General features: G+C 42.7%; 2 protein-coding genes across 10 annotated transcripts in view; one reads left to right on the top strand and one right to left on the bottom strand.

Moving 5' to 3' along the window:
• Positions 1-8,985, top strand: part of Aopep (aminopeptidase O (putative)) — a 383,307-nt gene extending 374,322 nt beyond the window's left edge. For all 3 annotated transcript variants that reach the window (XR_010040451.1, XM_063229043.1, XM_063229046.1), the window contains one exon: positions 7,488-8,985. Coding sequence is in view for 2 of the 3 variants with exons in the window: in XM_063229043.1 (XP_063085113.1) it covers positions 7,488-7,529 (42 nt within the window). In the remaining variant the exon portion in view is untranslated. The remainder of the gene's footprint in view (positions 1-7,487) is intronic.
• Positions 1-27,462, bottom strand: part of Fancc (FA complementation group C) — a 233,484-nt gene that overhangs the window by 12,063 nt on the left and 193,959 nt on the right. For all 7 annotated transcript variants that reach the window (XM_063229056.1, XM_063229057.1, XM_003468401.4 and 4 more), the window contains 4 exons: positions 18,445-18,601; positions 8,807-8,859; positions 7,467-7,566; positions 1,353-1,428 (listed from right to left, as the gene is read on the bottom strand). In XM_063229056.1, the coding sequence (XP_063085126.1) occupies positions 1,353-1,428; positions 7,467-7,566; positions 8,807-8,859; positions 18,445-18,601 (386 nt within the window). The remainder of the gene's footprint in view (positions 1-1,352; positions 1,429-7,466; positions 7,567-8,806; positions 8,860-18,444; positions 18,602-27,462) is intronic.

The following is a 27,462-nucleotide window of genomic DNA, read 5'->3' as shown; positions in this document are numbered from 1 at the left end:
AGACAAAGGGAGACAGCGGGGCACATGCCACATACAAATCACTCAGCGGTTCACAGGTTTCTAACCCTAAGAACTCCCAACCCCAGTCCGATTTCTGGAGCCCAGTCAGCTTCTTTGGAGGGATGACCCGAGGCTCTGTCTGCCCAACCTCACTGCAGGAACTACATTCTGGACCATTCTGTTTTGTTAATACAGTAAAGTTTTCCTGTGTTAACCATCACCCAGAGCTCTCACTGAGGTTACCATCATCCCATCTCTGGCATCCAAGAAGACAGTCACATGGGTCACTTTAAGTGAAAACTGTTTTTTTTTCTCTTGAGACAGTCTCACCATGTAGCCCAGCTTGGCCTTGAATTCATAGTGATCCTCCTGCCTTAGCCTCCTGAATGCTGGGATAACAAGCATGTGTCTCTATACCTGACTCTGCTGACTCTGAGATAGTCTAAAAGTAAGGAAGCAAGAGTGAGTGTGAGTGAGTGAGCAAGCAAGACAGAGAGGGGGGAATTAGACTTCATAAAATGTTTTAGGACTGTCAATCTACTTTCTGGAACAAGATACCCCCACCCCACTTGTGGCCTTGTGGTGCTGGAGATGGAACCCAGAGCTCTGCACAGACTGGCAAGTGCTCCACCACTGATCTTCCCAGATCCTGGGGAGGCCAAGGAAAATGAGATGGCCTTTACCCTTCCCTGTCCTCTCCCGCTCCACCATCAAGATCTGAGCTTCCTTCTGTGTTAGTGTGGCCTTCCCTACGGCTTGCAGCCACAGAGGGAGAAGTCTTCGCTCTCCACATCTGAAATACTCTTATGCACGGGCTCATGGACATGTTCACAGCTGAAGGCAGCGGCTGACAGAAGGCAGCTGGTGAAGGAGACCAGAGCGAACTAGAGTATCTTACTAAATAGAGTATCTTAGAGTAAATAGAGTAACTAGAGTATCTTACTAAATTATTTCAAAGTCCTTCTCTTGGCTTGATTACACGAAATTTCTCCTAAATGTTCTTGGCATCACTTATTGTTTCATCTTTTCTTCTGCAACAATGCTGCATGGAGCAAAAGGGATGAAAAACCGAGGCCTTACTTCACCACAGCTGGGCTAGGTTTCTGCAGGCTCCAGCCTGCTGTGGGCCCAGCCAGTAAGGCAGAACCTGCTGTCTGGGGCAGACTGTCAGAGCGGGCCACAGGCTCTTCCCCTCCTGCTCAGTGATCATACCTGGGAAGTGGTGTGGATTCTTGGATCAAAACCCACAGAAGGCAAGACTCAAAGGGCAGACAGGCTTCCTCAAGGGGCAGGTAAGGGCTTTGTGGTGTTCCCCAGAAGTCCTCCTGGCCTTGCTGGGGCACTGAACTCACCTCTGGGGTGTTGCAGCAGCACAGCGGTGAGGGACGGAGAGATGTGAGGAAAATAGGTCTTGAGTGCAAACTTCAGCTACAACAGTATCAAAAATCCAAATGATATGAGCATCAGATCTGGAAGGGGTTTTAGATAATGCAAAATTCTGTCTCCACTACCCAAAAAAGACCTAACTATACTCAGAGTATTTTCTTAAACATTGAAAATTTCTAATAACCTTTTTGAAGTCACCTTTAAGACTTAAGAAAAACAGTTATGCTGCTGACGTCTTTATGAGCTCCATACCCTGAGTGAACTGACAACACACATGTAAACTGCCTTTCACTCAGAGCTGCCGCTGCAGAGCAGAGCACAGAACAGGAAAACAGCAGTGGTGCTCATGTACTCTGGGGGGCCAGAGAGCCACAGCTGCCGGAGCCCCCAAAGGCATGGAGGTCTTAAAGTACTTTAAAAATGGTAAAATCTAGACAGCATGCAGTACATGTGCTGTAAGTATCCAGACTTTGAAGAACAGGTGACTGTGTGGTCCGTAGCACCAGCGCTCCCAGCGAACACACAGAACTTGTCCATCCCCTGAGAAGTGCCTGTGACCACTACAGTCAGTCCTTCCACCTCAGCCCACAGCCAGTATTCTGGCTTCAGTGTGAGAGATCAGTTTTCCTCATTCTTGAGTTTCATGTACATGGAATCATACTATATTCATACTTTCCCCAGCTTCTTTGGCTCAACTTGTTTTGTTTTTTGAGATTCATCCACACAGTACTTGGTGACACATTCAACCCTAGTACTTCAGGAGGCTGAAGTAGGAGAATCACAAGTTTGAGCCAGCCTGGGAAACTTAGCAAGGCCCTAAGTCAAAATAAAAATGAAAACTAAGGACCTGGGGACATGGCTTAATGCAAAGATGATGAGTTAGATTTGATCACAGGGAAAAAAAAAATCTGTTAGTTCATTCTTTTTTCTCTCAGAACACTGAACAAACAGACTACAGACTATCACCTACTTATCCACTGTCATGCTAGCATTTGCTTTGTTTCCAGTTTGGGACCCTTAGAAATAAACTTGCGCCTTGAGTTTGGATCTGCCTTTGTGGAATGGTGTTCTCACTTTTCTTGGCTGGGCTGTGAGAGGAACTACTGAGTCATCAGGCGGTGTCTGCCGTATGGCAGTCTTCCCGCGGCCACAACATTTCAGATATCCAGCAACAGCACGGGGTTTCTAGCTGCTCTACACACTCACCAACCTCAGTGTCATCAAGCTTATTCATTTCAGCCATTGTTGTGAGGTGAACCATTACTTCACCCATGCCTGCTTTATTATACATTTTCCTGGTAACAAATTATGCTGAGTAATTTTCATGTGTTTGCTGCCAATTTTTTTTTTTTTTTTGGTGGTACTGGGGATTGAACTCAGGGCCTTGTATATGTGTGGCAAGCAGTCTACCACTGAGCTACAACCCCAGTCCTTTTTGGTCCATGTTTAAAGACTAGGCCGTCAGGAAGCCATGAGTTTGTCATATGTTCTGGACAGGGTCCTCTACTGGGTACACATGCTGTGAATATTTCCACCTGGGGCTTGCTTATTCATTTTCTTAAATAATATCTATTAAAGAATGAATGTTTTAAATTCTACTGAAGTCTAATTTATTCATCTTCTCGAATAGTTGATGCTTCCTGTTTTCTGTATCTCTTCTAAAACATGTTTGATTACTCCAACATCAGTAAAAAGACAGACAGTGTAGTAGGTGGTCTCTGGGACCAAGGGAGTGCTAACATTTAGGTTGGAGCCCATGCCCCACCTCAGATTAATTTCTGTGTGATTTCTGGGTAGAGATGGAGGTTCAGTTTTTCTCGTATGGACACCCAGTAACTGCAGCACAGTCTGTTAAACCTTCCTTCCCTGCTTTGAAGTACCTTGGTATCTGTCAAAAATCAACTGACTGCCTATATATATGAGCCTGTATCAGGATTGTGCTGACATATTCATCACTATCTTGATTATTATAGCTTTAAGTCTAAAATCAGGTACTGTGAGTACTCTAATTTTGTTTGGTTTTTATTTTTAAAAACTGTTCAGGCTATGGTAGATCCTTTGCTTTCCACCTAAGTTTTAGAACCGCTTGTCAATTTCCTCTTTTTTGGGTGGGGTACTGGTAACTGAACCTAGGGCCTTTGAACTGAGCTACGTACACAGCCCTAGCCCTTTTTTCATTTTGAGACAGTGGCTTCCTAAGTTGCCCAGGCTAGGTTTGAATTTGTGGACTTTTTGCACCAGCCTCTCAGTGTGTGGCACAACCAGCTTTCAGTTTCCATCTCTGCAAGCCGCTGGGACAAGTGGAATTGCACTGAAGCAACCGCTCCATTTGGGGAGCAGAAATCTTAACAGGCCATGGACATACTTTTGCTTTCCTTAAAGTTGGCTTCAGTTGCTCTCAGCAATTTTTAGTTAGAAAACATATACATGTATCTTTTGGTACATTCCAAAGTATTTTTTGTGTGACTACGGATGTTTCTCCCTTTACTCTGGTTAGCTTTTGTTTCATGTATTTTGAAACTTATTAGGCACATGTCTGTTTATAACTGGTTCTGCTCTTGATGGATGGAGTATGCTGTTACTAAAAAATGTCCCTTTTTCTCTCTGGTAAACTCCTCACCTATAAGTTAGTTTTATCTGCTGTCATAGATGGGAACAACATTCAGTTTTCCTATGATTACTACTATATGATTACTTTATGATTTATCATGACTATCTGATTACTATTTATATCTCTTTCCTTTTACTTTTTATTTATCTGTACCTTTTTCATTAGAATGGACTTCTGGAAAACATTTTTTTTAATAATTCCAATATGATATCTCTGTCTTTTTGCTAGAATATCTGGTTAATTTTCATTTACTTTTTGTAATTAATATAACTTTTTGCTCTGAGTCGAGGTCTATCTTTTCATGCTTTCTTTCCTTCTTTCTTCCCTCAGACAGCCCAAGCTGTCTTTCCTTTCAGGTCAGTGGGATGGAGCCGGGCCTTCCCACCACACATATGTGCACACACTCATACATGCACACACTCACACGTGCACACACACAGGAGCTTCCTGACAGCCTTGTCCCTTTCTAGGGCTGTGTGTCTCCTGTGTCTATCTATCTTGCCAGGACCCTTGTAGTGCTTCCCAACAGATTTTAAAAAATATTCTTCCCACGGTTACAAGTGGTATGTGTGGAGACCCTGTCTAGTCCATGGTTTGACTCTGCGACTGCTGGGACTTGAACCTAACCTAAATGGCTGCTCATTCTGAGGGCTCCTCCAAGCTTGCAGAAAGTGGCTTCTCTGCCACCTGTGCCTCTCGCCTGCTATCCAAGTGATGGAAAGGGGTGAGAGGAAAGGGCAAAACAAGAGTAAGAAAGTGAAGCAGCATTTCTGACCACAGGAAAACATGTGGATTAATGGGACTTCCTGTGAACTGCTGCTAGGATTGCACATAGGCACCCTACTTCTAGGACGCAGCTGGTAGGCACTCCTGCTCCTACAACCTCCCAGGCTGCCCAGAGCAATGATGCTGGTAATGGTAGTAAACAAATCCTGAAACAGCACAAATGTCCCCAGCCAGATCCTCTGTGACCTTCCACACAGTGGACACAGCGATGCTGCACCAAACGGAAAGAGCAAGCCTCTGAAGAGTATGCACAGTGCGCCATTCTGTTTTACAAAGTACAGAAACAGCCAAAACTAAACAAAACATTGCTTTAAGGACTGAAGTTCAAAAAGAAAAAACAGACAGGACCTCAGGCCTCAAGGCGATTGAGTGGTCTATAGCTGGAGTGGGGCCCAGCAAGAAGAGAATGCTGGTGTATATGAAGGCCTCTGCAAAGGACATTGCTCTGTCTTACTTTTTTCTTTGCTGAGACAAATACCCAGCACCTTAGGAGAACAGTTTGTTTTAGCTTATAACTTGTATAGCTTATAACTTGGCTGGCAGGGTGATATGGCAGAGAGGCATCACAGAAGAGAAAAGAAGAGTTCATGGTGGAAGGCAAGAGGCAGAAAAATCAGCAAGCAGCAAGTGACCAGTGGTGACAACAGCATCCCTTTCTGTCCGTTAGGGTGGGTGACACTCAGGATGGGGCACCCTGAATCCTAGCATGGAAGCACAAATCAAGCCCCGATCGCCCACTTTATCACACACTCTAGATTCAGCCACCTCCGAAAAGCTCCACCTATGACCATCTGTGGCATGGGGGGGGGGGGGAATCTAGCCATCCCATAACACTCTCATTTTGAGACAAAGGTCAGGGTAATTGATTTTTGTTTCTTTTTGGGCCCCTTCCCTGGCTCACCCTGGGGCCCAGTGTGTGGTCCCCATGGCCCTACACGCATGTGGCCTGGTCTAGATCCTTTTTCATAGAAAATGCAACTGCAACACCTGTCCAAATCCACTGCACCCAAGGGCAACACAGAAACTCGGCAAAGCTGAGGGGACCGAGAGACTTGAGTGAAGGCTGAAGAACAGAATTGCTTTCCTCACACCCAACCTGAGTGTGTCCCAAGAGTCCAGGGTTTGCTGGAGCACAGCTCCTAACTGGGAATATGAAGAATGTATGAGGGTGGACAAAAGATATTTGTAGGTATGGCTCTGAATAGTAGTGAGGGCAGCCAGTGCCTTTCAGCCAAGCTCTCCTTCCAAATTCTAGACTCAGGACCACTGAGCGCTGCTTGCTATGGGCTAGCTGACTTTCCTGGGGAAGGAGGATGGGAAAAATAAATCAGTAATATTTACCACTGCCCAGGAAAGCAGAACTATCTGCTAAAACCTGGGCAGTTTCTTCAGCTTAGGGTGTGTGGGCTGTCAGTACAGTCATGTCTCCAGCTCTGCCCTCATACACCAAAGCACAGAGGGCATCATAAGGGAGTGTGCTGTTCTGCCCAGGGAAAACATGGGCCCAGGGCCACTCTGAACAGCAGTGCTCCCTAAGGACTGCCTGTGGACTCAGAAACAAAGGCCAATTACAATGTCCAGAGGTGAAAGCTCTCTGGGAAAAAAGTTAATGTTCCACACAGTCACTCAGTCAATGGGCTTTGGTACCTGTTGCCCTGGAGTCCTCTGCTGGTGTAGTTTAGATCTATAATGTCACTCAATCTATTGAAAGGTGACTGGATGACAGGGGCACTTTCCTCATTGGCGGATTCCTCTGTTGGCAAGTTCATACTGAGAGTGATGCTAGGAGGTAGGGCCTGGTTGGAGGCGGCCCACTGGGGGTGTGGCCTAGAAGTCTATTGCTGTCCCTGGCTCCTCCCTTCTCTCTTTGCATCCTGGCCATCAAAGGATGAAGCATGTTGTCCTCTGCTATGCCCCGCTGTCGCCCATGAGCGATGAGCCCAGATAAACCTGTCTTCCTTGCAGTTGTAGGTGTTGTATATTTTGTCCCAGCAATGAGAAAGTGACTAAGATACCTGCTTTGCTCATGGCATGAGACACACCGCTTGGTCCTTCTGTACTTTGCTCCTCCTCTACAGTTACTCAGCTATTTCCCTGTCCTTGTTCACCCATCTTCTTTCTAGCCTCAATCCATTCAGGTTGGGCCTCTGATAGGAATGAAGATGCTAAGTAAAGGGCCCAGTACAGCTCTGTGATAATAGCATCTTCCACTTGGCACATCGCAGTCAGACTGCAGGATGCCTCTCCCTGGTCAGCCAGAGAGGCAGAGAGTGTAATGTAAGAGAGAAGGATCAGCTCCAGGTCAACACACACAGGTACAAAAGAACTCAGATACAGCAGTAGACGGAATCTTCTAAGCACCAGGACCCAGGGCAGACAGGAAAGACCCTGACTCATTTTCAATTAAAATGGTTTCATATTTGCTAGGAATTCATTTGGAAACTTTCTTTGCAAAATAATCTGCCAAAATTTCTAAACACAGGGCTAAGGCTGAAGTCCAATGATTGTGTGTGTACTTAGCAAGCATAAGGGCCTGGGTACAATCCCCAGGACCACAGAAAACAAAACAAACGAATAGACCAAACAAGATTTCTGAAAATGTTAGTTTCAAGTGATTAGCCAAACACGCTGAACAGACTCTTTTTCTCTCAGGTTCATGAGTAATACATGCAATACAACAAACCTGCTTGTTTTCTTTTTCCAGAGCTTCCACAAAGCAGCGTGTAAATACTTGAACAGCAGCTAATACTTCTAGGGCTCCATCGGTTTCCATGAGTGCAAACCTGAACAACACCAAACCAGAGCACAGCACAGTGAATGATTAAGATGGCAAACCACCAACCTGACCTGGAATGAAAGGAAGAATGGAACCACTTTTTGTGCCTTAACCTTCAGCAGTGAAGGCAGAAAGAATCTGTTACCCCCTTTTCTAAATATTTTCTTTAAATTGCAATGTACAGAGCTCAGAGCTCTCTCTCTGCCTCTCTGTTCTTGAATCCTTAAGTACCGCATAACCTTTGACACAGGCCTGCACACTTTTCACAGCCTCTATGTACTATAGGTCAGCACACATAACACTGGCATACATTTTGCTTTTGTAAGCAGTGACAGAGCTGCTTGGAAGGGTAAAATGGTTCAAACTTGCTAGCATAGATCTGGAGAATCCAGGTGTACCTGGCTTGGTTTCTATGCATTTTCATACAATTAACTTTTATGTTGTTTAAGTAAAAAAGCCAACTCAAACTTGGCTAGCTTTAACTTAAAAAACCACACCTACCCTCTCATTTCTGTGGTCATTTACAAGTGGCTTATTTAAGATTGGTTTCAAGAAGGTCCCAGGTGGTGAGTCAGTCCTTGTTATATAAATTCCTTTCCTCAGACCTGCTGTGGGTAGGTCCCCACCCAGTGCCCCTGAAAGGCTCCAAGGGATCTGTAGTAGGACTCCATGGCTGACACCCCAGGAACTGCTGGCCATTACCTAACCTAGCATGCAGGGACTACCTTGCTTCTTACACACTGTGAATCCAACACAATACCCAGGAAGGACGCATGCTGTCGAAATAAAAACTAACACACTGCAAGATATGCATGGTTCACTGTTTTTCAGAAGAACTCTATTAAGGATGGTTCAGTGCTTCTTGGCTTCTTTAGCTTGAAAATCTTTTACAAAGATCAGTCAGCCCTCATGTGGTGAAGGGAGTATATTGCTATGCTTTATTCTGAGTTGAGAAAAATCCTATTTCATGATAAAAATATGTAATTTGACTCTGCTTCTCTGCATTATTATTAGAATTTTAAAAGGTTAAAGAAAAAAGTCATCTTAATCTTTAGGCACATGCTTTTAAATATATATTAATTTTGAGTTTCTACTGCTAATTAACAAAAAGTTCAGTAGGATAAGAAGCAATAAGAAATTCTAACTTCTTCATGGTGCAGCCAGAGGCTATTACAGATTTTTAAAATGCCTGTTTGGAAGCTGAGCATTTTTAGATCAACTACAAGCAAAAACAGCGTAACATTTACCTGAACATTTCATCAACAACTCTAAATATGGCGGGGTGGCAGGCTGCTTGAGGCTGTAAAACAGAAAAATCAGACGAAAGTGAAACATTAAAGATGTGTCATAGGAGTTTGGAATCATCAGGCAGGTAAAGTGTTTGAGACTGCTACGTACAGAATGGGCCCATTTCTTTGAAAAAGAACAATAGATATGGGCATGTGGAGCAGATAAACATGCAAATAGTGGTTTTCTTTGGACTCCTGGATGCCTCACATTTTTCAAAATAAACCTGTATTATCCAGAAAAAAAAATGTAATGGCCAATTCTTCTACCAATACACCAGCGTGAAGACAGAGAGCATACCTGTGTCACTAATTTCTCTTAAGTGTGTCCCTGTGTCTGACCTCCTCAAGTGGTCTGAAGTACCTCAAAGTGAGGCCTACGTCTCATTTTTACTCCTGGTTATTGGGCACTGGGTCCATTACCACTTAGAATTATTGCTGCAGACACCAGTATCCCCTCCCATGCTGGGCTGAATAATGTAATATTTAGCACACTACCAATTGTTTAGTAGGAAGAACTTTAATGAAAAAAATGATCACACATTATCCTGAATGATGAAAGATATCTAGCCTGTCCTGAGACTATTTTTGAAATCTACAGATGCTTACCTCCTGTGATCCAGGCAGGGGCCTCGAAGGGCCTGAACATGTTTCCTATTTTTTGGCCAGAGCTTAAAGCAAGAGGTGGTGCAGATGCCCACATCATAAGACAGGTATTCTATGGTAGCATGCAAATGTTAGTGGGTTAGCTCTAAAGAGACTTTCTTCAGTTATAGTACAGGTGATACAGCTTTGTGAAACATCCTTTAAAGTCTCTATCAACAAGAAAAAAGAAGATAAGGCCTGTCTGCTTCTACAGCTGTCGGGACATTCCTCAAGAAATCACAATGCTACCCTGGTGGCTTCCTGCTTTTTTGTTTTTCCGTGCCTGGTATGGCAACTTGGGACATTGAGTGTGCGCCATCTAGTGTCTTTAGGCTGCCACTTCAGGCAACAGAAGGCTCCAGGCAAGAGCAACATTGCTTGTTCAAATATTTGATGGGGTGATGGCTTTCCTATGGGAAGGAGAGAGATTCGTAAATTTGCAGGTTTAAATATTTGACTCTTTAATAGCGTGATCCGTGACCTCTAACCTTCCATGGATGTGCATTTTTATCTAAAAGCAACCAACTTCAAATTCTCACAAACATATTGTCTACTTAAAAAAGCAATGCAACAGAGCAAAGGCAGGTCACTTCTTGGCTTTCATCTCAACCAGCCAATTAATCTTTCGGCTTCTAATCCTCACTGTAAATAATAAACAGTTATTAAGAGGTTACTGGATACATGCCCAGAAACTATCATAAAGTTTCAATTTTTCATAATGTGGAAAAAATCAACAAGGGTAAAGAATATTGCAAGTCTTAAAGAAATACGGTTCAGCTAAATTTGCCAGAACTCAGTTTTTCCAAATTTCTCTAGAAGAGTGTTTAATTTCCAACAGCCGTGCTATGTGCCCACAGGCAGACAGACACTCAGGGCCTGAAAACAAACTGATAGAAAATAAGATCAGAATTGGAAATGGTACAATGAAACAATTCTAAATGGCCCTTAGACCCTCTTTGCAGGTTTGGTGCTACTGAGAATCACTCTAAACAGCAAAGACAAGGAGGACCCAAGAGGCAGACCGGGGCTGCCACCAGAACCACAGTGGGAAGGAAGTACAGGAATTCTTATGCTTTCAAGCTAGAATAAGAGCTTGGACATGCTTTTCTCTTACATGGTGTTTTCCAGCAAAACATCTCAATGAGATGTTTCAGATATCTCCAAGCTGTGCAGAATCTGCCTGTTCTCCTCATACAGATGGACCCTCCACTTAGACTTCACTCTTTCCAAGTATTTCAGACCACTGGTTACTCCTCTCAGCCTGGTTCCACAACCTGTCTTTGCTTTTATATCAGGGAAGAGGACAGGATATCCAGGCTGTTCTCTGCCATCTGCATGCTTCAGTGATGGTTTTTAAAAATGAGACTAGGCTTCCTGAGCATGTAATTTCAGAGTCAGTGAGCATCAGAGTACTCCCAGGTGAGGCGTGTGTCAAACCACAAAAGCCCACTTAAACTGCTTTTCTTATCAAAAGAATCTTCCAGACCAAATCACAGTTTAAATGTGTGCTTCTCTAGAAGCCATACCTCCCCCTTGGTCTCTCCATCATCCCTGTGAGTGATAAGGCAACATTTAACCTCTCTGTATCCTGTTTTATGTGTCTAGTGGGACACGCTGGCAACACACCGCAGGTCACTCTGCAACCCAAGGCTGGACTCCAGTTCTGAAGCCCACAATCTGCAAGATTATTTTTCCTACAAAAATGGTGAATGAAAAGCTTTCTTGGGTTTTATCTGCTCATCTGTTTTTCTCCATTCCACCAAAACATTCTCCTTCTCAAGCTCTCTTCTCCATCTGGCCTAATGATTCTCAGGTAGATCATTTCAAGTAAGGGAACTATGTCACCAGGAGGCCATCAATGAGCTGTGTTTGTCTTTCACTAAACATGGAAGCAAGCAGATGACTGTGATGGAGAGTTGCTCTTAGCCTTCTCTCCTCAGGACCAGGCTGTTCTGTAGAGTGTGCATATCCTGTGGCTGATAAGATACCTTCCCACCACTCTGCCTACTCACTGTCAATCAGCTACCACAGGTACTTGGAACTGCAGTGTTTACCCCTCTCTGCCTAGGAGGGCAGCCCATTCCCATCCCTCAATAAAACCAGAGAAGACCAAAATCAATGCAGAGGAAATGCACAATAACAATGCTCTTTCTGTGTTTGGGGGAAGAGGTGCCTGCAAGGCCAGTTTGCCATTCGGCAGCATGAATTGTAAAATAGCACTGATTGTTTAGCTTGGGCCCTGATATTTGTTTAATCAGCCACTTTCATCCCAACTTGTTAATGATTATCACAAGCCACTTGCCACCTGCAGGAGGCCTGAAAATTCAAGGCCAGTTTGGGCAACTAAGATCCTATTTCAAACATAAAAACACAAAAAACAAAGAGGCTTAGGATATAGCTCAGTGGTAGAGTACTTGCTTAATGTGCATAAGAATCTGGGTTCAGTCCCTGGTACCCAGGTGGAGACCAGAGGATACAGAAAAAATCTTAGCAACAAGTAATTCTTACTACCTATTGTCTTTGGATTGTGTGTATGTATGGGAAGAAGACTATTCAAAAGTTAGGAAAAGAGAAAAGAAGGGAAATCCTGAAAACTTATTCATCTGAAACTTTATAGACTTACTTCCTTTTACAATTAAGACAAAAGAGGCAAATGAGTGAGAAAATGATGAAATTTAGTAAGCTTGGAATCAATTCTCTCTTCATGGCTATTTTAGTGTTCAATGCAGGAAATACTCCTTTGAAAAAAATCAGCTGAAGCTTTCCCTCCAATTTACCCACTAGCCAGTCCGCCCTGTCCTGAGCACAGCCAGGTCTCCCAAACCCCTCTTCTGCCAAAGGGAAGCCCTTCTTGCTGATGTACCTGTATAAATTAAAAGGTGATTACACTCATCACAAAAAATTCTGTTTAAAGCAGAGTCTCCTTGCTGGGCATGGTGGTACACATCTGTAATCCCAGTACTTGGGAGGCTGAGGAAGGAGGCTCGTTGCAAGTTCGAGACCAGCCTGGGCTACAAAGTAAGCTCAAGGCCAGCCTGAACTGTGTTGCAAGACTGTATCTCAAAAAGACATTTTAAAAAAAAAAAAAAAAAAAAAAAAAAAAGGAAGAAGAAAGAAGAAAGAAGGAGAAGGAGAAGAAGAGGAAGAGGAGTCTCCTTTTAAACCCACCTCAACAATTTGGGGCATGGTGATGCAGGCCTGTAATCCCAGCACTTGGGAGGCTGAGATAGGACTGCTGCAAGTTCAAGGCCAGCCTGAACTGCATAGCAAGACCCTATCTTTAAAAAAAAAAAAAAAAAAAAACAACCACAAAACAAAACCATAAACAGAAACCAAAAGAAAAAGACCCACTTCAACAGTAAATTCCCTATTGAGTTATATGATTTTTAAAAAAACCTACTAAAAATTCTTCACATGAAAAATAATGCATCTTTATAAATATGTATTTTTCATTATGCGATTTTCTTATTTTCTGCTTTCAAAATACTAAATGCAAAAGTGTAAATATCCCTTCTATATTTTAGGGTTCTATTTTGCTTTAAAATATTCAAGTTTCTTGCAACAAATTTAATCTTGGAAGAATTATTGTTTCTTTTAAACTTTACCAGATGTTGTTTATATTATAAGCAATTTTTTTCAGTGCTCCATAATGCAATTATTGTTTAATTAGTGATAAATCTGTCATTTCTGAGCTTAAAATCTTAACAAGTACCAAATGTACTTTTGTATTTTAAATTTACACACTCTCTCTGGGTGTTAGGACACAGGAGAGGGGGTTCACATGGTGGGTGCCATGGTGGGTGCTAGACAAAACCCCTTCTCCCAAATCCAGTCCCTGTCTTGACCCAAGGCCTCTAACCCCTTCACTTGTGGAGCAGCAAAAGGAAGAAAGCTCTCAGCCTCCACTGCTACTCAACTTAGCCCCTGGGTGGCAATGACTCCCCACATTCACTGTTGTTTGGCTTTTGTTTGCTTATTTTCTGCCCACCCAGACCCCTACTCCCAACCAACCTCTGATTGGCAGCAAAGTCCTGCATCCTCAACAGTAAAAACCTATCTTGCAATCTGGCTTTGCATGAGGCAATGCTGGGGCATCTGGTGTCCTCCTGAGGTGGACACTGGAAAGTGAAGCAGCTGTCTGTGCTGCAGAGCCTATAGCTTTCAGTCACATTTTTCTGCTTGACCACTGCTAAATCATCTACTTCAACTCATATTAAATTATAAGCATCACATTAAAAAGCATAAAAAAGAAATTCTAAGAAGACTGCTAATGAAAAAATGGGAACTGTAATCTCAGCACTCGGGAGGCTGAGGCAGAAGTGTTAGCAAGTTTAAGACCAGCTTGGGCTACAAAATGAGCCCAAGGCCAGCCAGAACTGTATAGTGAGATCTTGTCTCAAAAAGTCAGAAAAAAAAAAAAAAGGAAAAGAAAACCCTAGAACGTGAGTGAAAAGCTATTGACACGGAAACTGCTGACACCATCTGGGATGGGGAGTTAACGCTATAGAATGGGAATGTGCACAGGGATTTTCTGGGGAGTTTGTTTTTTTCTTTTTGAAGATCATTATCTGGAGAACAGAACGCCTTCTAGCTCATGATGAGAAGTACACTGAGGTATCTGGATGCTTTTATTAGATCAAAAAAAGAAAAAGCTTTTTATGGAGAATGAAAACTTTCAAGTAGTAGAATCCATGAATATCCTCTGATTTAAATTCTGGATAAAGCAAAAACAAACCCAAGCCTGTACCCTCGGCACCTCACCCTGGCGTGGTCCTCCTCCCTTGTGCCCCTCTCCCTTCGCAGGCAGATGGGCCTCAGAGAGCCGTCCATCAGCTATGGTGGCTGCAGCAGGCGGGTGGGGTCAGCCCACCAAGGCATGAGGGAGGGCGTGGGAACAAGGGAGCCCCAGCCTGGCACACAGCACTGCCACAGCCAAGTTCAGGGCCATCCTGCCACCCAGCCAGCCCTTCTCATTCAAATGTGCAGTCCAAACAATAGCTTTCTGGGCTCTGCAAACAGAATTGTAGCTGGAAAATATAGCACCCTTCTGATGCATGGCCTGCCTTGGGAAATCAACTGGTGCCAAGAAAGTTGCATAATTAGCAAATGGCTTTCGCTGCTTTCAGTGACATCAGTCTGTAAGGTCAGGCCTGAGGCTGCGGATTATGGTCTTCCAGTGCCTGTGCTGTCAGGGGAAACACAGAACCATCTGTTTCTGAGACGTTTCCATCTGCACAGCAAATGACAAACGGGGGTTAATACCTCAATTTATTTGGGGGACACCAACTGCGGCAGGCAGCCATGTACTTGAAGATAGTCCAGTCCATGAGAGCCAAAGGTTGAACTTCAAAAGTACATAGGTTTTGAAAACATATTTGACACATTCAAAATTTTAGAACATACATACATGCATTTAGAATTCAGGTGATACTACACTGATCTTTTATTAGCCATAGTCTTAATGGAAAATACCAGGTCCCTGAAGTCCCTGAAAGGCCAAGGCACATTTGGAGAGGTCATTTCCCTTTGTATGATACTTTTATCTTTTGTTTTTGCTACGTTTTGGTAACCTTAGAATTTCCAGGACTCATTCTGGATAGTCCCAAGAGATGGAAATATAATTAACAGTGTTTCATATAAAACACAAGTTACGTAGACCATCACACTTTAATTGCTCTCAGAATCCAACTCTAATGTAATAGGCATCAGATTCCCTCTGCAGCAAAGCACAGGGTTCTTGCGCTGGGCCTTAGAGATCTCTCTGATACTTCTGTTCAGGGCTGTCACCACACCGAGATGCTAAACTGCGATAAATGAATCAGATGATGCAATTAGGAAGCAGGTTCTTCAGGTTACCATGCAATCACTTAGCCTGCTGCTCCCTGCATCGTGGCCCCTGGGTGCTGGAGGAGTGCAGCCCACGCTGACCGGGGCTTCCAGTCACCGTCAGTGCTGTAATTACCTCCTTGAAACAAGAGGCAGAGAGAGGTCACATCTTGTCAATGCCACAATAAATTAAGCCAAATAACACCCTTTAGAATCCCCCTCTAACCATAATAAAAGCTCTGAATCTCTCCACACATGCTCCTGATAAGAAAGAAGAACTGACTTGGAAGCTGTCTGATGGCGGGGAGGTTATGGAAAGTGAGGACTGTACGACACAATGTCCAAGGAGAGGGGCTGCTTCCTCCTTCTCCTTGGCTGTGTTTGTTTTGAGGCGCTGCTTAGGTCCGGGGTCCTCAGCTAAAAAGGATGTGGAGAAGGTTCAGAGGAAAGCCCACAAGGATTGACGAAAGGCAGCACAGAAATCATGGGGCTGTAGTTTCCCACTGAGAGAAGATTTAAGGAAAGTCTACTAAGTATACCCTGGACACAAAGAGCCCAATTACTCTATTTTACCACTGAAAAACCATCAGGGAAAAAGGTAAATGTATCATTCACATTTAAGTTAGAAACGAAGAAATTTACTGCCATATACAGCCTAGAAAAGAGCTATCAGAAAGCTTCTGAAATTTTTATTTTGAATTATGCTGTAATAATTTTTAAATAAGACACATTCTTCTTGCCTCAATATGCAACTCTCAAAAATGGTGAAGTCAAGCTAATTGTCTATTAAAAAATATTCCCTTTAGGCTCTCCCAGTCCTAACATATACCTATCTTCCTTTCATTTTTCCTATCAAACACCAAACTTTGAAGTCATCTGGGTCATCTGGGCTGCCATTGAGTGTCCTCAGCGCAGGTGAAGTGCTGGCTGTTCCTGACACTGTGGCTTTCTATCTCTGCAGGGAAGCCTGGCCACAAAGGCAGAGAGGCGCTGGGACATGCAAGGGAAGCAGGCCTAGACGGCAAGAAACCGGTGGAGAGGCAACTGGTTCCATCATGGTTCCATATGCAGCTTTCACTTAAGAAATAGGTGGCTCCAGCAAAATCAGCAATCAGAGTAGCTGGGAGGTGGCTGTGGGAATCAGGGATGAGTGGCCCAGCCAGCCAGGGTCTTCCCCAGCCTTGACCAGTGGCCAGGTAGATAGACACCCCCTCCTGGGATTCCTGGTGTCTGATGTGAGATCAGGCTGGGCTGCACTGCTCCTGAACTCAGTTTCCATCCTTACTGTGAGAAGACTTTTTTGTGCCAAGTGCCAATGAGTGACCAAAGCAAACAGGAAGACATGGTGGAGTCCCAAGGACCCTGGGGAAGAGACACTAGGGGACCACAGCAGCTGCACCATGTGGCATGTTTGGCTGTGTGGTTTCTTCTGAATCTAACTAAACTAGTCTTTTAACGGTGATTAATGTGACCAAGCTTTCCCTTCTGGGCTTTCCCTTGTAACACAAGTTGTGGTAGAACCCAGGGGGTGGCTGAGAGCCACCGTGCAGCTGTGCACTGACACACAAGCAGGCAAGCAGGACAGCTGGTGTCCAGGACCCTTCCCTCCATGCTTCCACCCAGAAGCTGAGTATGAAAACTCTGCCCATGGGCTGCTCCTGGGGTTGTATCCCCTGCAAGTTTCCACTGTGAAAGGCAGTGGCAGCCAGAGGCCCTGCCTAAGTTAATGGGTGTTTTACTTCACGGCTAAGGAAATGAAGGGCGATGTGGACCAGTCCCAGTGTTGCCTTGAAGTGATGGATCTCTCAGGTCACTTCTTCCACACACATATAATATCTGGAGCATTATTAGCACTCTGTGTTAGACTAACATTGTTTCATTTTTTTAGGGGGAAAGAGAGTGGACAAGGCCTTGCTATGTTGCCCAAGCTGGCCTTGAACTCCTGGGCTCATGTGGTCCTCCTGCTTCAGCTTCCCAAGTAGCTGGCTTTATAGGCATGTTGCCACCACACTCAGCTTTTAAAAAAATCTATTTTCATATATTTTTTGCTTATTTCTATGTATTCTGGTTTTGTGTGTCTTTCAATAAACCAGCTCATTTGGAAACTATCTCTGCCTTACCTGGCTTGTCATGTGATTGAAGGATAAAGGACCTGCCTTCCCCTTATGGAGGAAATAATCCATGAGGTGAAACCATCACTGGGTATTTGGGGAAGTGAGCTACCTTGATCATCCAGAGGAACATGTCGTTTAAAAATTTTTCTTTTGTGGGTACACTGGTATTTTGTTCCTGATTTTACAAGAAGGAGTGCTGACTCTGCAGAAGGGCAACACCTCAGCTGGCCCTGACACTGCTGGGGAGCCCAGTGCTTTTGAGGCCCAGTGGCCCAAGTGACTGCCAAGTCCTTGGGCTCTAGAGCCAAGGGAAGAAGGAGCCGCCAAGAGGGGAGGTTGCAAGGCTGACAGCCTTACCCAAAACAGAAATCTGAGTTGTCTTTGTTGCTTTAATCATTTTCCTGGGATTTTGTTTTGTTTCTCTTGAATATTTTATTTTTTCTCTAGTGAAAAGCTGAATTTATTTTGTGCATGTTTCTGTCACCTGATTGCTGGTATCCCTGGTCTATAAGAACTTCAGCCTTAAAAACTTATTCCTTGTGTTGACATAAATATTTCTAAGAAGCTTGTGTCCTGGCTTCTTCCAGCACCTTGGGGGCTGCACTCAATGCTCAGCAAAGACACTGGGCAAGTGAAGAGCAGTGCTCAGTCTCCCTCCCCATACGGAGCCTGTCAGTGGTGAGAAGGCAGGCTGCAAGAGAAACTGATGTAGCATCTTATGGAGAGTCCCGGGTAACCTGGCAATTCAGCATTCCTTTGGTGAACCTACTCCTCAGAGCCTTTGTCCAAACATGTGACACAAGCCACAAGAACCAAGCAAATCTCAAACCTTAGCCATGTATGTAGAAAAGTCATTATGTTAGGTATTTTCAAAATAAAATGCAAACATGATTATTTTTAAGGTCCCAATGTTTTTTTATCTCTATCTTCCATCCTGTTTCTTCCTTAACTAAAAGAATCAATTCCCTGTATCGCTTTTCAGGCCTTTTCTCATCACCAAAGCCCACCACGTACCAGCAATGAATCTTTTATAAAGCATTCGATCCTTCTCAGACAATTTCTCTCACTGGAGATCAGCTTTGTGAAAAGATGTAGCACTGCTTTTTCAAGGCTGGGAAGATGCCGAAGCCAGAGGCTTACTACAGCTGATGTGGGGAGAGAAATCTTCTTCCTTTTGGCCAGAAAAAAGCAAAATGTTAGATAGAAATGGAGTGGGAAAGAAGATGATGAACATTTAAAATGCAATTACTAGCCAGGTGTAGTGGCGCACACCTGTAATCCCAGCACTCGGGAGGCTGAGGCAGGAGGATTGTTGCGAGTTTGAGACCAGCCCAGGCTACAAAGTGAGCTCATGGTCAGCCTGAACTGCATAGAGCCCCTGTCTCAAAAAGACAAAAAAAAAAAAAAAAAAAAAAAAAAAAAAAAAAAAAAAAAAGCAATTACTGATTTGTGAAGGTATTCCCCATAGTCCTAATGGCTGTTTGTATTTATTGTATCTGTGATCATTTAATATGAATTCATTTGCAAAGCAATGTAACTCTGCTTTTACTTAAATACACTTTAAGAAATCAGAGAAATACCCAGGAAAAATGTGTAAAAACACATTTATACTAAAGCAAATATATACTAAAGAAAGAAAAAGAGAATGATAAAAAGTGAACTAGAAAAGGCCTTGGGATCTTGAGGTGTATGTAATCCCAACATAAGAAAGAACTGCTGAGGAGCTAAAGATGGTGGATTAGTAAACAATGAAATAGGGAGGCTCCCTGAGAGACAAGCTCAGATGCCGGAATAATGCATCCGAGAGAAGACTAGACAGAGGGTGATGGATCCTCCTGACTCAGGAAGAAACTAAAGGTAAAGGAGCCATCAGACTCGCAGTGGCAGCACTCTTGCTGGGGCAGCTCAGACTCGTAGTTGTGGCACTTTCACCTCAGGAGACACAGCTGTGCTGAACTTGGGGATTAGTGAGCCCAATGAAGAACAGAGCGGGTGTGGAGACCTGCACTAACCCACTTGTGGTGAGTGCTCAGAATCTGACCCTCCTGCGGTAAAGGGGTGAATGGCATTGGGCATGTATTGGTATTGGGCAGAACCTGAATAAGGAACAGCAGTGACTTCAATTGGTTGCTCCCTGCCCAGAGAAGATGGGTGGGGTTTGCTTAGGCTGGGTCACACCCCTGGCCGGGACCCAATAGCCAAGGATGAAATTGTCCCCAAAGTTGTCTCAAACCAGTTCCATCTGTGCGGCACACACTAATGTGGTGAAGGCTCCTGCTGGTTGACTGGCTTGGAGGGAAGGGCCAGCCTACACTGACTGCCCCTGCTTGCACCTCAATGACCAACAGCAAGCTGGAGAGGGCAGAAATCCCTAGCCACAGTGCTCCACAAGAACCATAATCAGGGGGTTGGGGGTTTAGCTCGGTGGCATAAGCTCCTGCCTTGTAAGCAGGCAGTCATGAGTTCGATCCCCGGTACCGATAGAAATGAAAAAGACAAAAAAAAAAAAAAAAAAACCCAAAAACCAAAAAAAAACCAAGTATTCAAATATTCCAGTATTCAATAAAAAGGAAAAAGGCAAAACAAAACAAAACAAAACAAAACAAAAAACATACAAAAAAAAACATTCTGTAAGGGGCTGGGGATTTAGCTCAGCGGCATAAGCGCCTGCCTTGCAAGCAGGCAGTCGTGAGTTCGATCCCTGGTACTGATAAAAAGGAAAAAGGCAAAAAAAAAAAAAAAAAAAAAGAACCATAATCAACAAGGAAAGGGGCTTGGACCTCCACCATATATCTGTATGGAAGAAACCAGAAACATGACAAGAGAAAGAAGAAAGAAAAAGCCCCTAGCCTTTATCCCAGGGAACATCAGTCTAGCAGAGGTAAATACAGAAGAGATTGAGGGCAGCAAACATGCAATATTGGACATGACATCAGCTGCCATAAAGTAATATCTTTGTGACATCAAACACAACCTCAAAACTGAAATGTTAATACAAGTAAAGTAAGATATAAGAAGATTAATAAAAGAATGCTAAGCACTTCTCAAGAAGACACAGACAGAAGAATGGAGGAATATCAATAAAGGAGAGAAACCTTCAATGAAGAATATAAAAACAAAAACCTAGAATACATGCAACACATTCAAAGAGATTACCAGGAAATTAAAAACTCCATTTAAAGCTGGCAAAACTGCCTGAAAGAAACTAGAGATAGATTAACAAAATTTGAAGTTAGGTTTGCAATGGGTGACTGTGAAAGGAAAAATCTCTTAAAAGTAACAAGGAAACAGGCAGTAACAATACAAAGGCTAGAAGATGACAAGAGGATCTATAACTTAAGAAAAAATGTGAGTGAAGAAGCAGGGGTAAACACAAAAGAAATACAAAGACTATTCACAGAAATAATTAAGGAAAACTTCCCAAGCAGAGGAAAAGGAAATGATATTCAGATGTATGAGGCATACAGAACTCCAGGCACCTACAACCAAAACAGAGCTACCCATACATATAATAATCAAGATCCCAGAGCTGCATCACAAGAACAGAATATTAAAAGCTGTCAGAGAAAATAAACAGGTCACCTCTAAAGGAAAATCTACCAAAATCACAACAGACACAAACCATCAAATCAAGAAGAGTTTGGAGCAAACTATTCCAAGCCCTGAAAGAAAATAACCTCCAACCCAGATTGATGTACTTTGAAAAACTGTCTCTCAAAATTAAGGGAGAAATAAGATGCTTCTATGACAAAGAGGAACCGGGGGAGTTCATGACCACCAATCCAACCCCACAAAAAATACTGAAGGACATTCCAGAGAGAGAGAGAGAGAGAGAGAGAGAGAGAGAGAGAGAGAGAGAGAGAGAGAGAGAGAGAGAAACCACTAGGATTTCAGGATCAGTGGCAGAGAGACCTCAATAAATGGGGCAGACAGCAGAATAAAGGAGAAAAGTAGACAACCAATGGCAGAAAAATAGCATAGCAGAAATGAGGCAGAGAAGGTCAGCTATAATCTCTAACATAGATGGCCTTGAAACACTAACAAAAAGAAACACAGGCAGAGTAGATCAGGATATAGGGTCCAACAAGATGCTCTGTATAAGAAATATAATTAACCTGAAAGAGGGTTTATAGACCAAAAATCAAATATGAGAAAACAATACTCTATGTGACAGGGAACCAGAGAGAAATAGGGGCAATTCGTCCAGCACTGGCAGGTAAGTTGGAAAGACATGATACTTTTGTGTAGTAGAAAACTATTCAGCTATAATGAAGGAAAATCTTGAAGCTTTTTTGTAGGTAAAGGAATACAACTTGAGATCTTGCTCTGGGGTAAAAAGGGTCAGAATCACTTAGGTAAATAGCAGGTTGCCCCCCTAATCTAAAAAATTAGGAGTTAGTGGGACCCAAAATGTACAATGTACCTTGTGCAAGTGAAGGGGGAGGAACTGTCTAAAAAAGGAAGGCAGAAGATATTGCTAAGAGTGTATTAGGATTTAAAATTCACATTATCCTCACCGCTCTGTTTAGTTTGATTATATTCTGTTCCAGTTTGTCTACTTGTACTAGATTTGAGGACACAGACAGCTATCCCAAAAATAGCAAGATATATTACAGTAACCATCCTTAATTTCCTGTTAACTTAATCTGAAGCCCTGTATAATTTATACTGTCTTATTATGACTGATCTTATTTGAATCTGGTTTGTTAGATCACTGTTTTGTATTGATTGATTTTATTCAAATCTGTTAGAGTATCAAATCTGACAGTATAGGCAACTGCTCTGAAGATGACAAGACTTACTAGGGTACCCATTTTGGTTTGACTATTAACTGCTTTTGAAGTCTCCAATGTTTTTTTTTTTATTAATAGTATTATGTACTGCTATGTTCAATTATACTATGCCTGATGATACAGACAATTCTATTGAAGAGACGTCATAGTAACTACTGTAGATCACCTGATATTGTGGTTTTATATGACTTTTTCACTTTCACAATGTTTTTCTCGGAATTTGTTTTGTCTTGTTTTGTTTTACCCTCTAATACAGAAATGATATACATGTAGAGACCCATGCATGCATGGAACTTCTAAACAGTTTATGAGAACTGATTATATAATGAATGATGAAATGAACAACCACTTTGAAGAAAAAGAGACACTATAGTACCCAGTACTGATTCTGTAGCGTCATGATGTGAAATCCAGTAATACTATTATTCTTTGTTCAGAGTGATTTTAGTCTGTTTTGTTTTGTTTGATTTCAACATATGTGAAGGTATGGACAGCTATTTTGAAGAGAATGAAAGACACTATGACAGACAGCCATTGTTGACTTCCTTATTGTCTGATCATGAAGACCTGAAATGCCTTTATCATCCTGTTCAGATCAGTTTTATACTATGTTTTGTATGATTCACTCTATGTGAAGATATGGACAACTAGTTAGAAGAAAACAAAAGGTAGTGTTAGATAATGAAAATCTCCAGTTGTCCTGCTTTGAAATCTGGGTCTCTTATATTGCTTTCTTATGTTCTGTTTCACTGTGTTTAATTTTACCCTCTTTAAAATAAAATTAAAAAAGAATTGTTATTGATAGTTTAAAGTGTGGAATCCCCAGGCCATGACTATCTGCACGACCTTGGGGAACTTACTTAACCTTTAAATCTTAATTTACTCATCTGTACAATGAGCCTATTTCCCTCATAATGCTGGAAGGATATAATAAAGTTACACATGTACAATCATCAGTACAGAGCTCATCACACCATGAATATTCAAACCACTATTGACATATCTGTCGCTTGAAAGTTAACAAACGTTCCATTAACAACTTCACACGTGGTGGTTATGGCCTAGTTAATGTATAGTGGGCCTTAAATACAATACTCCATTCACCCAACCATCCTGGGCAGCTGCATTTATGGAGGGCTCTACTTTCCCTCCTGGGAGGAGACACAAAGTGATCTTGCATTCCATGCATTGGCTCTGAAACGGCCACAGTACTGGCCTCCAGGACCTCCTCCTCTTCCTGCTCTACCCCACAACAGCAGGTGCTTTGAAACACCACCCCCAGATACTTACTGCTGTTAATAAGGAAGTTTGCAGTAAGGAAAAGTCTCCTCCCATCACCCATAGACCCTTCAGAACCTATCCTTTACCATGAATCCTGGGCCACTCCTCTGCACAGGTGGTGTGAAGCCCAAGAATGAGGCTGGAGCAGGAGTGATATCCAAGGGCTTTTCCCTGTTCCTCCCAAAGGCTTTGCTCTGGATTTACCAGAGGCCATACAAGAAATGGAGGGTGTGAATGGAGGAATAGAGAGCAGAAGGAAGAAGGGAAGGACTCCCTTCCCTGACATCTCTGCCCCTATACCTGCACAGGACTGCCACAGTGCCCACACCTTGCAGAACAGAAAAGAAGGGAAGAAGAAAGGGAACCAAGAGCTAGGTTTGGCATGTGTGGATTCACATGCTGTGGGAGGCACAGACAAGCAGAGACATCAAATATATTCTTCAATGTACAGGATCTGGCTATAGGTGACATCAGGGAGGCAACATGAGTGGATGTGCACTTGAGAGAGGGGAGTCTGGGTGCGACAGCCCAAGACCACCAACATCCAGGTGTTGGGTAGAGGAGGGTGATCTGGGCAGAGGACAATGTCATGAGAGCTCAGAAGAGACAAGACTGGAGAAGGAAGTCCCGAGCCCAGCACAGTGGGAAGGCTCTAAGGCTGGCCGTCCAGGCTGGCTCTGGGTGGAAGCAGAAGAAAGAGTGCAGGGGAGGGCTGGAAGAGGAGCCAGAACCAGAAATGAGTCTTCAGAAAGAAGTCTGATGGGAGGGACGCCAGGAGGAAGCCTGGAGTGGCTGCCTGGGTGCCGTTAGGACCACAAGGCTGACTGCCGATGGGCAGGATATTTTCTCTGCAGCAATACTGTAAGGACAGCAGATTACAGCACAGTCCTTTCATGCCAAGAATGTGCTCCTATTTTTAAGAAATGAGCTGGAGCCATATCTCATGAAGGATATCCAAAGTATAATGGTTAACAAAAAGTTCCAGACTGATGTATATGATGCAATGCTGTCACTTATTTGTTTTTAAAAGCCACTTTAAAAAGACAGAACATTTTTGGATGCAGTGGTACACCCCTATAATTCCAGCTACTTGGGAGGCTAAGCCAGGAAGATCACAAGCTTGACGTAAAACTGGGCAACATAGATCTCAAAAGAAAAAGGGGTAGGATATAGCTCAGTGGTAGACTTGCTTAGGATGTGTGAGGCCCTGGGTTCAATCCCAGGGGGTAGGTAGAGGGGGGAAAGGGAGGAAGAGGAGAGAGATTGAGAAAGAAAGGACAGCTTTATATAAGAAAAGCTTTGTATAAGAATATAAGGCATGGTTATCAAAAGTACTGGACAATGATAAGGAAATATTTAATATTTTCTGTATGTATCCTGACCATATTGTTTGACCCAATAAAATAAGGTCAATGAGGTAAAAAAGAAAATATTTTTAGAGATACTGAGAAGTTTCACTCTGTCCAATATTGTGTTAGTTGTAGAAACTCTCAAAGTTGCCCTTTCCTGCGTTATACTTGTTCTATTGTCCAGATACTGATGAAGAAGACAAATTCAAGGAAAACAGGATAAGATAAAAACTTGGCCCCCCAAATCCTACCTGATAATGAAAGGTATTTTCTGTATTGTAGCTATGGTTTAGATAGCAATAAGGGCATTCTGGGATTTATACACTATGATTTCCCCCTCAAATGCTGAGGAGTAGACTCCTGGTTGGTGCTTTCACATAGAACACCTAGATTTTAGTCAAGATTTTTGACAAGAAATAAGAAGAGCCTGAATTGGACATATCCCCTGCTAATAGACTCTTCAAGACAGATGCCTCCTCGACATTTAGAACACTTACTGTTTCCCCAAAATACTCAGTGCAATGAGGTGGTGAGACTTGCCTCTGTCCTCTCCAAAAAGAGGGAGTGGTAGAGAAATTAGTCTGAATGCTTATTAAAGAATTTTGGTTCCAAATTTTTTTACAGCTACAATTAAACAAAACAAAACAAAACAAATAGAGAATTAGATAATTAAATTCTTCATAAGGAAGGCTCCTGACAGAGGTGCCTTCCAGAGAGCTGTGCTCCAAGTTTGAAAGCTCCATCAGGGGAGGCAGCCTGGAACTTCCACAGTCAGGATGGACATACCTGCAACATTTACCTTTCAAGCCAGTGCTGTCTGGGATGCTAGAGAAATCCATGAAAATAGGAGCCATCTGTTCTGGAGAATTGCTTAACCCCAAGGAATTGTAAACAATACTTAGTTTCATCCTAAAGGCACATTTACATGATAGCTCGATCTAAGGTACGTATCACAGTTGAGGAAACTGTCATTGTCATCATCTCTATGTACAGAGAAGCCACGAAAAACAGTGTGGGAGCTACCAAGCAGAAGAAATGGCTAAACCTCCCTAAACTGGAACTTCTAATGGTTCTCAATCAGCACTTGTAGATTTTTATATGAAAACTTTTTCAGTGATTGGTTTTGTGACATCTTACTAAGGATGAAAGAGACAGGACAAAGAGAAACACAGCAAGAATGTAAGGAAATCTCAATAATGGAAAAAGAGTTTTAGTTACTGCTAATTCTTTGCTTCTTTTTGTCCTTGGTATTATACTTCTGTTTCTTTATTCAAACTCTCCCTGCGTTGACATTTAAAGACTAGTTTTTCTGGGAGTGGAAAAATTACAAAACTCAGAGCTTGGTTGCAGCCTTGAAAGTGATTTTTTTTGGTGTTTACATTCTCATTTTCCCAATTTATAAATGGGTATTGAGATTGTGGGGTTATTTTACATTACCAGCAGCTCCCCATCTTAATTCCTGAAGCTCTGGGGGCCTCCAAGAATCACCACCTAGTCCTAAATGCAGGCATGGCAGGAGGGCTTATCATGAATAATAAGGGATGCTCCTATCATCCTGACAGCTAAGTTTGTTTTTTGTTTTTGTAATTTGATATAAAAAAGCACTCTGATAAGTAAACTATGTACTGGAAAATTAAAGAATATAAATGAGATTCTTCTCACTGACTAATTCTTATCTTGGTAAGCATCTTTGGAAGCCATATTAACTCTTGGTATTAAGAATCTGACTTATATTTGACCTTTGTTTGTGACTTTTTATTATTAGGAAAACATAGGAGCTTAAGAAACCTTCAACATTGCCCAAAATAATAAGTGTTATTAAAGTCAATAACAATAACAGAACACTAGGCTAACAGTATTCTGAGTATTCTGCTGGGGGCCAGGCACTGTGTTTCAGTATATTAAAGCCACTGGACCCGCTACAATGTTAAGGGAATACATGTCCCAGTTTTCCTGTGACAAGTCCTTAATTATAAACTGGAACTTTGACCCTCAGAAGTGTTGTGGTCTAGATGCTAATTAATTGCATGGTTATCCTATTAATACTTACAGCTACCCATGTTAGTTGGTTAGCCAGTTATTCCTACTACACGGAGCTCTTTTTACACAGAACCCTTCTTGAGCCGTCTATGTGGAGATCTCTCCTGAACACCAACCAGTTTCTTTCTAGACACCAACTGGGTGTGCAGTGATTCAGTCTGGTTCTGGCACTAACCACCTAGGGTTAGTGTGAAGCTTAGGATTAAAAGCTCAATCTTATATACATCCCTCGCTTCAGGTGACAGTTACAAGTCTGGGTCTCCTTGTCTTTGTATTACAAGTCACAGGCTCTCCTTTCTTCAGATCTGGTAATTTTCTAGAATAGTTCACATAACTCAGGAAAGCACATGCCTTACTCTTACCAGTTTATTATAGAGAATGAAACTCGAGAATGGCGAATAGGAGAGGCACACAGACCCAGAGTGCAGAGGGATGCGGAGCTTCTCAGCATGAGGGACAACACCACCTTGCACCAACCCAGAGGCTTTTCAAGTCCCATACACATGAAGCTTCAGAGAGGATTCTTTACACAGCCTGAAACATCACTGCCACTGGAGAGAATGCCAAGT

Source organism: Cavia porcellus, unplaced genomic scaffold, assembly GCF_034190915.1.
Source record: "Cavia porcellus strain 051 isolate PalLab524CR breed Dunkin Hartley unplaced genomic scaffold, mCavPor4.1 scaffold_17, whole genome shotgun sequence".
In the NCBI taxonomy this organism is placed as follows: Eukaryota; Metazoa; Chordata; class Mammalia; order Rodentia; family Caviidae; genus Cavia; species Cavia porcellus.
Note: the sequence above shows the minus strand (reverse complement) of the source record. Positions and strands in the feature narration are given on the sequence as shown.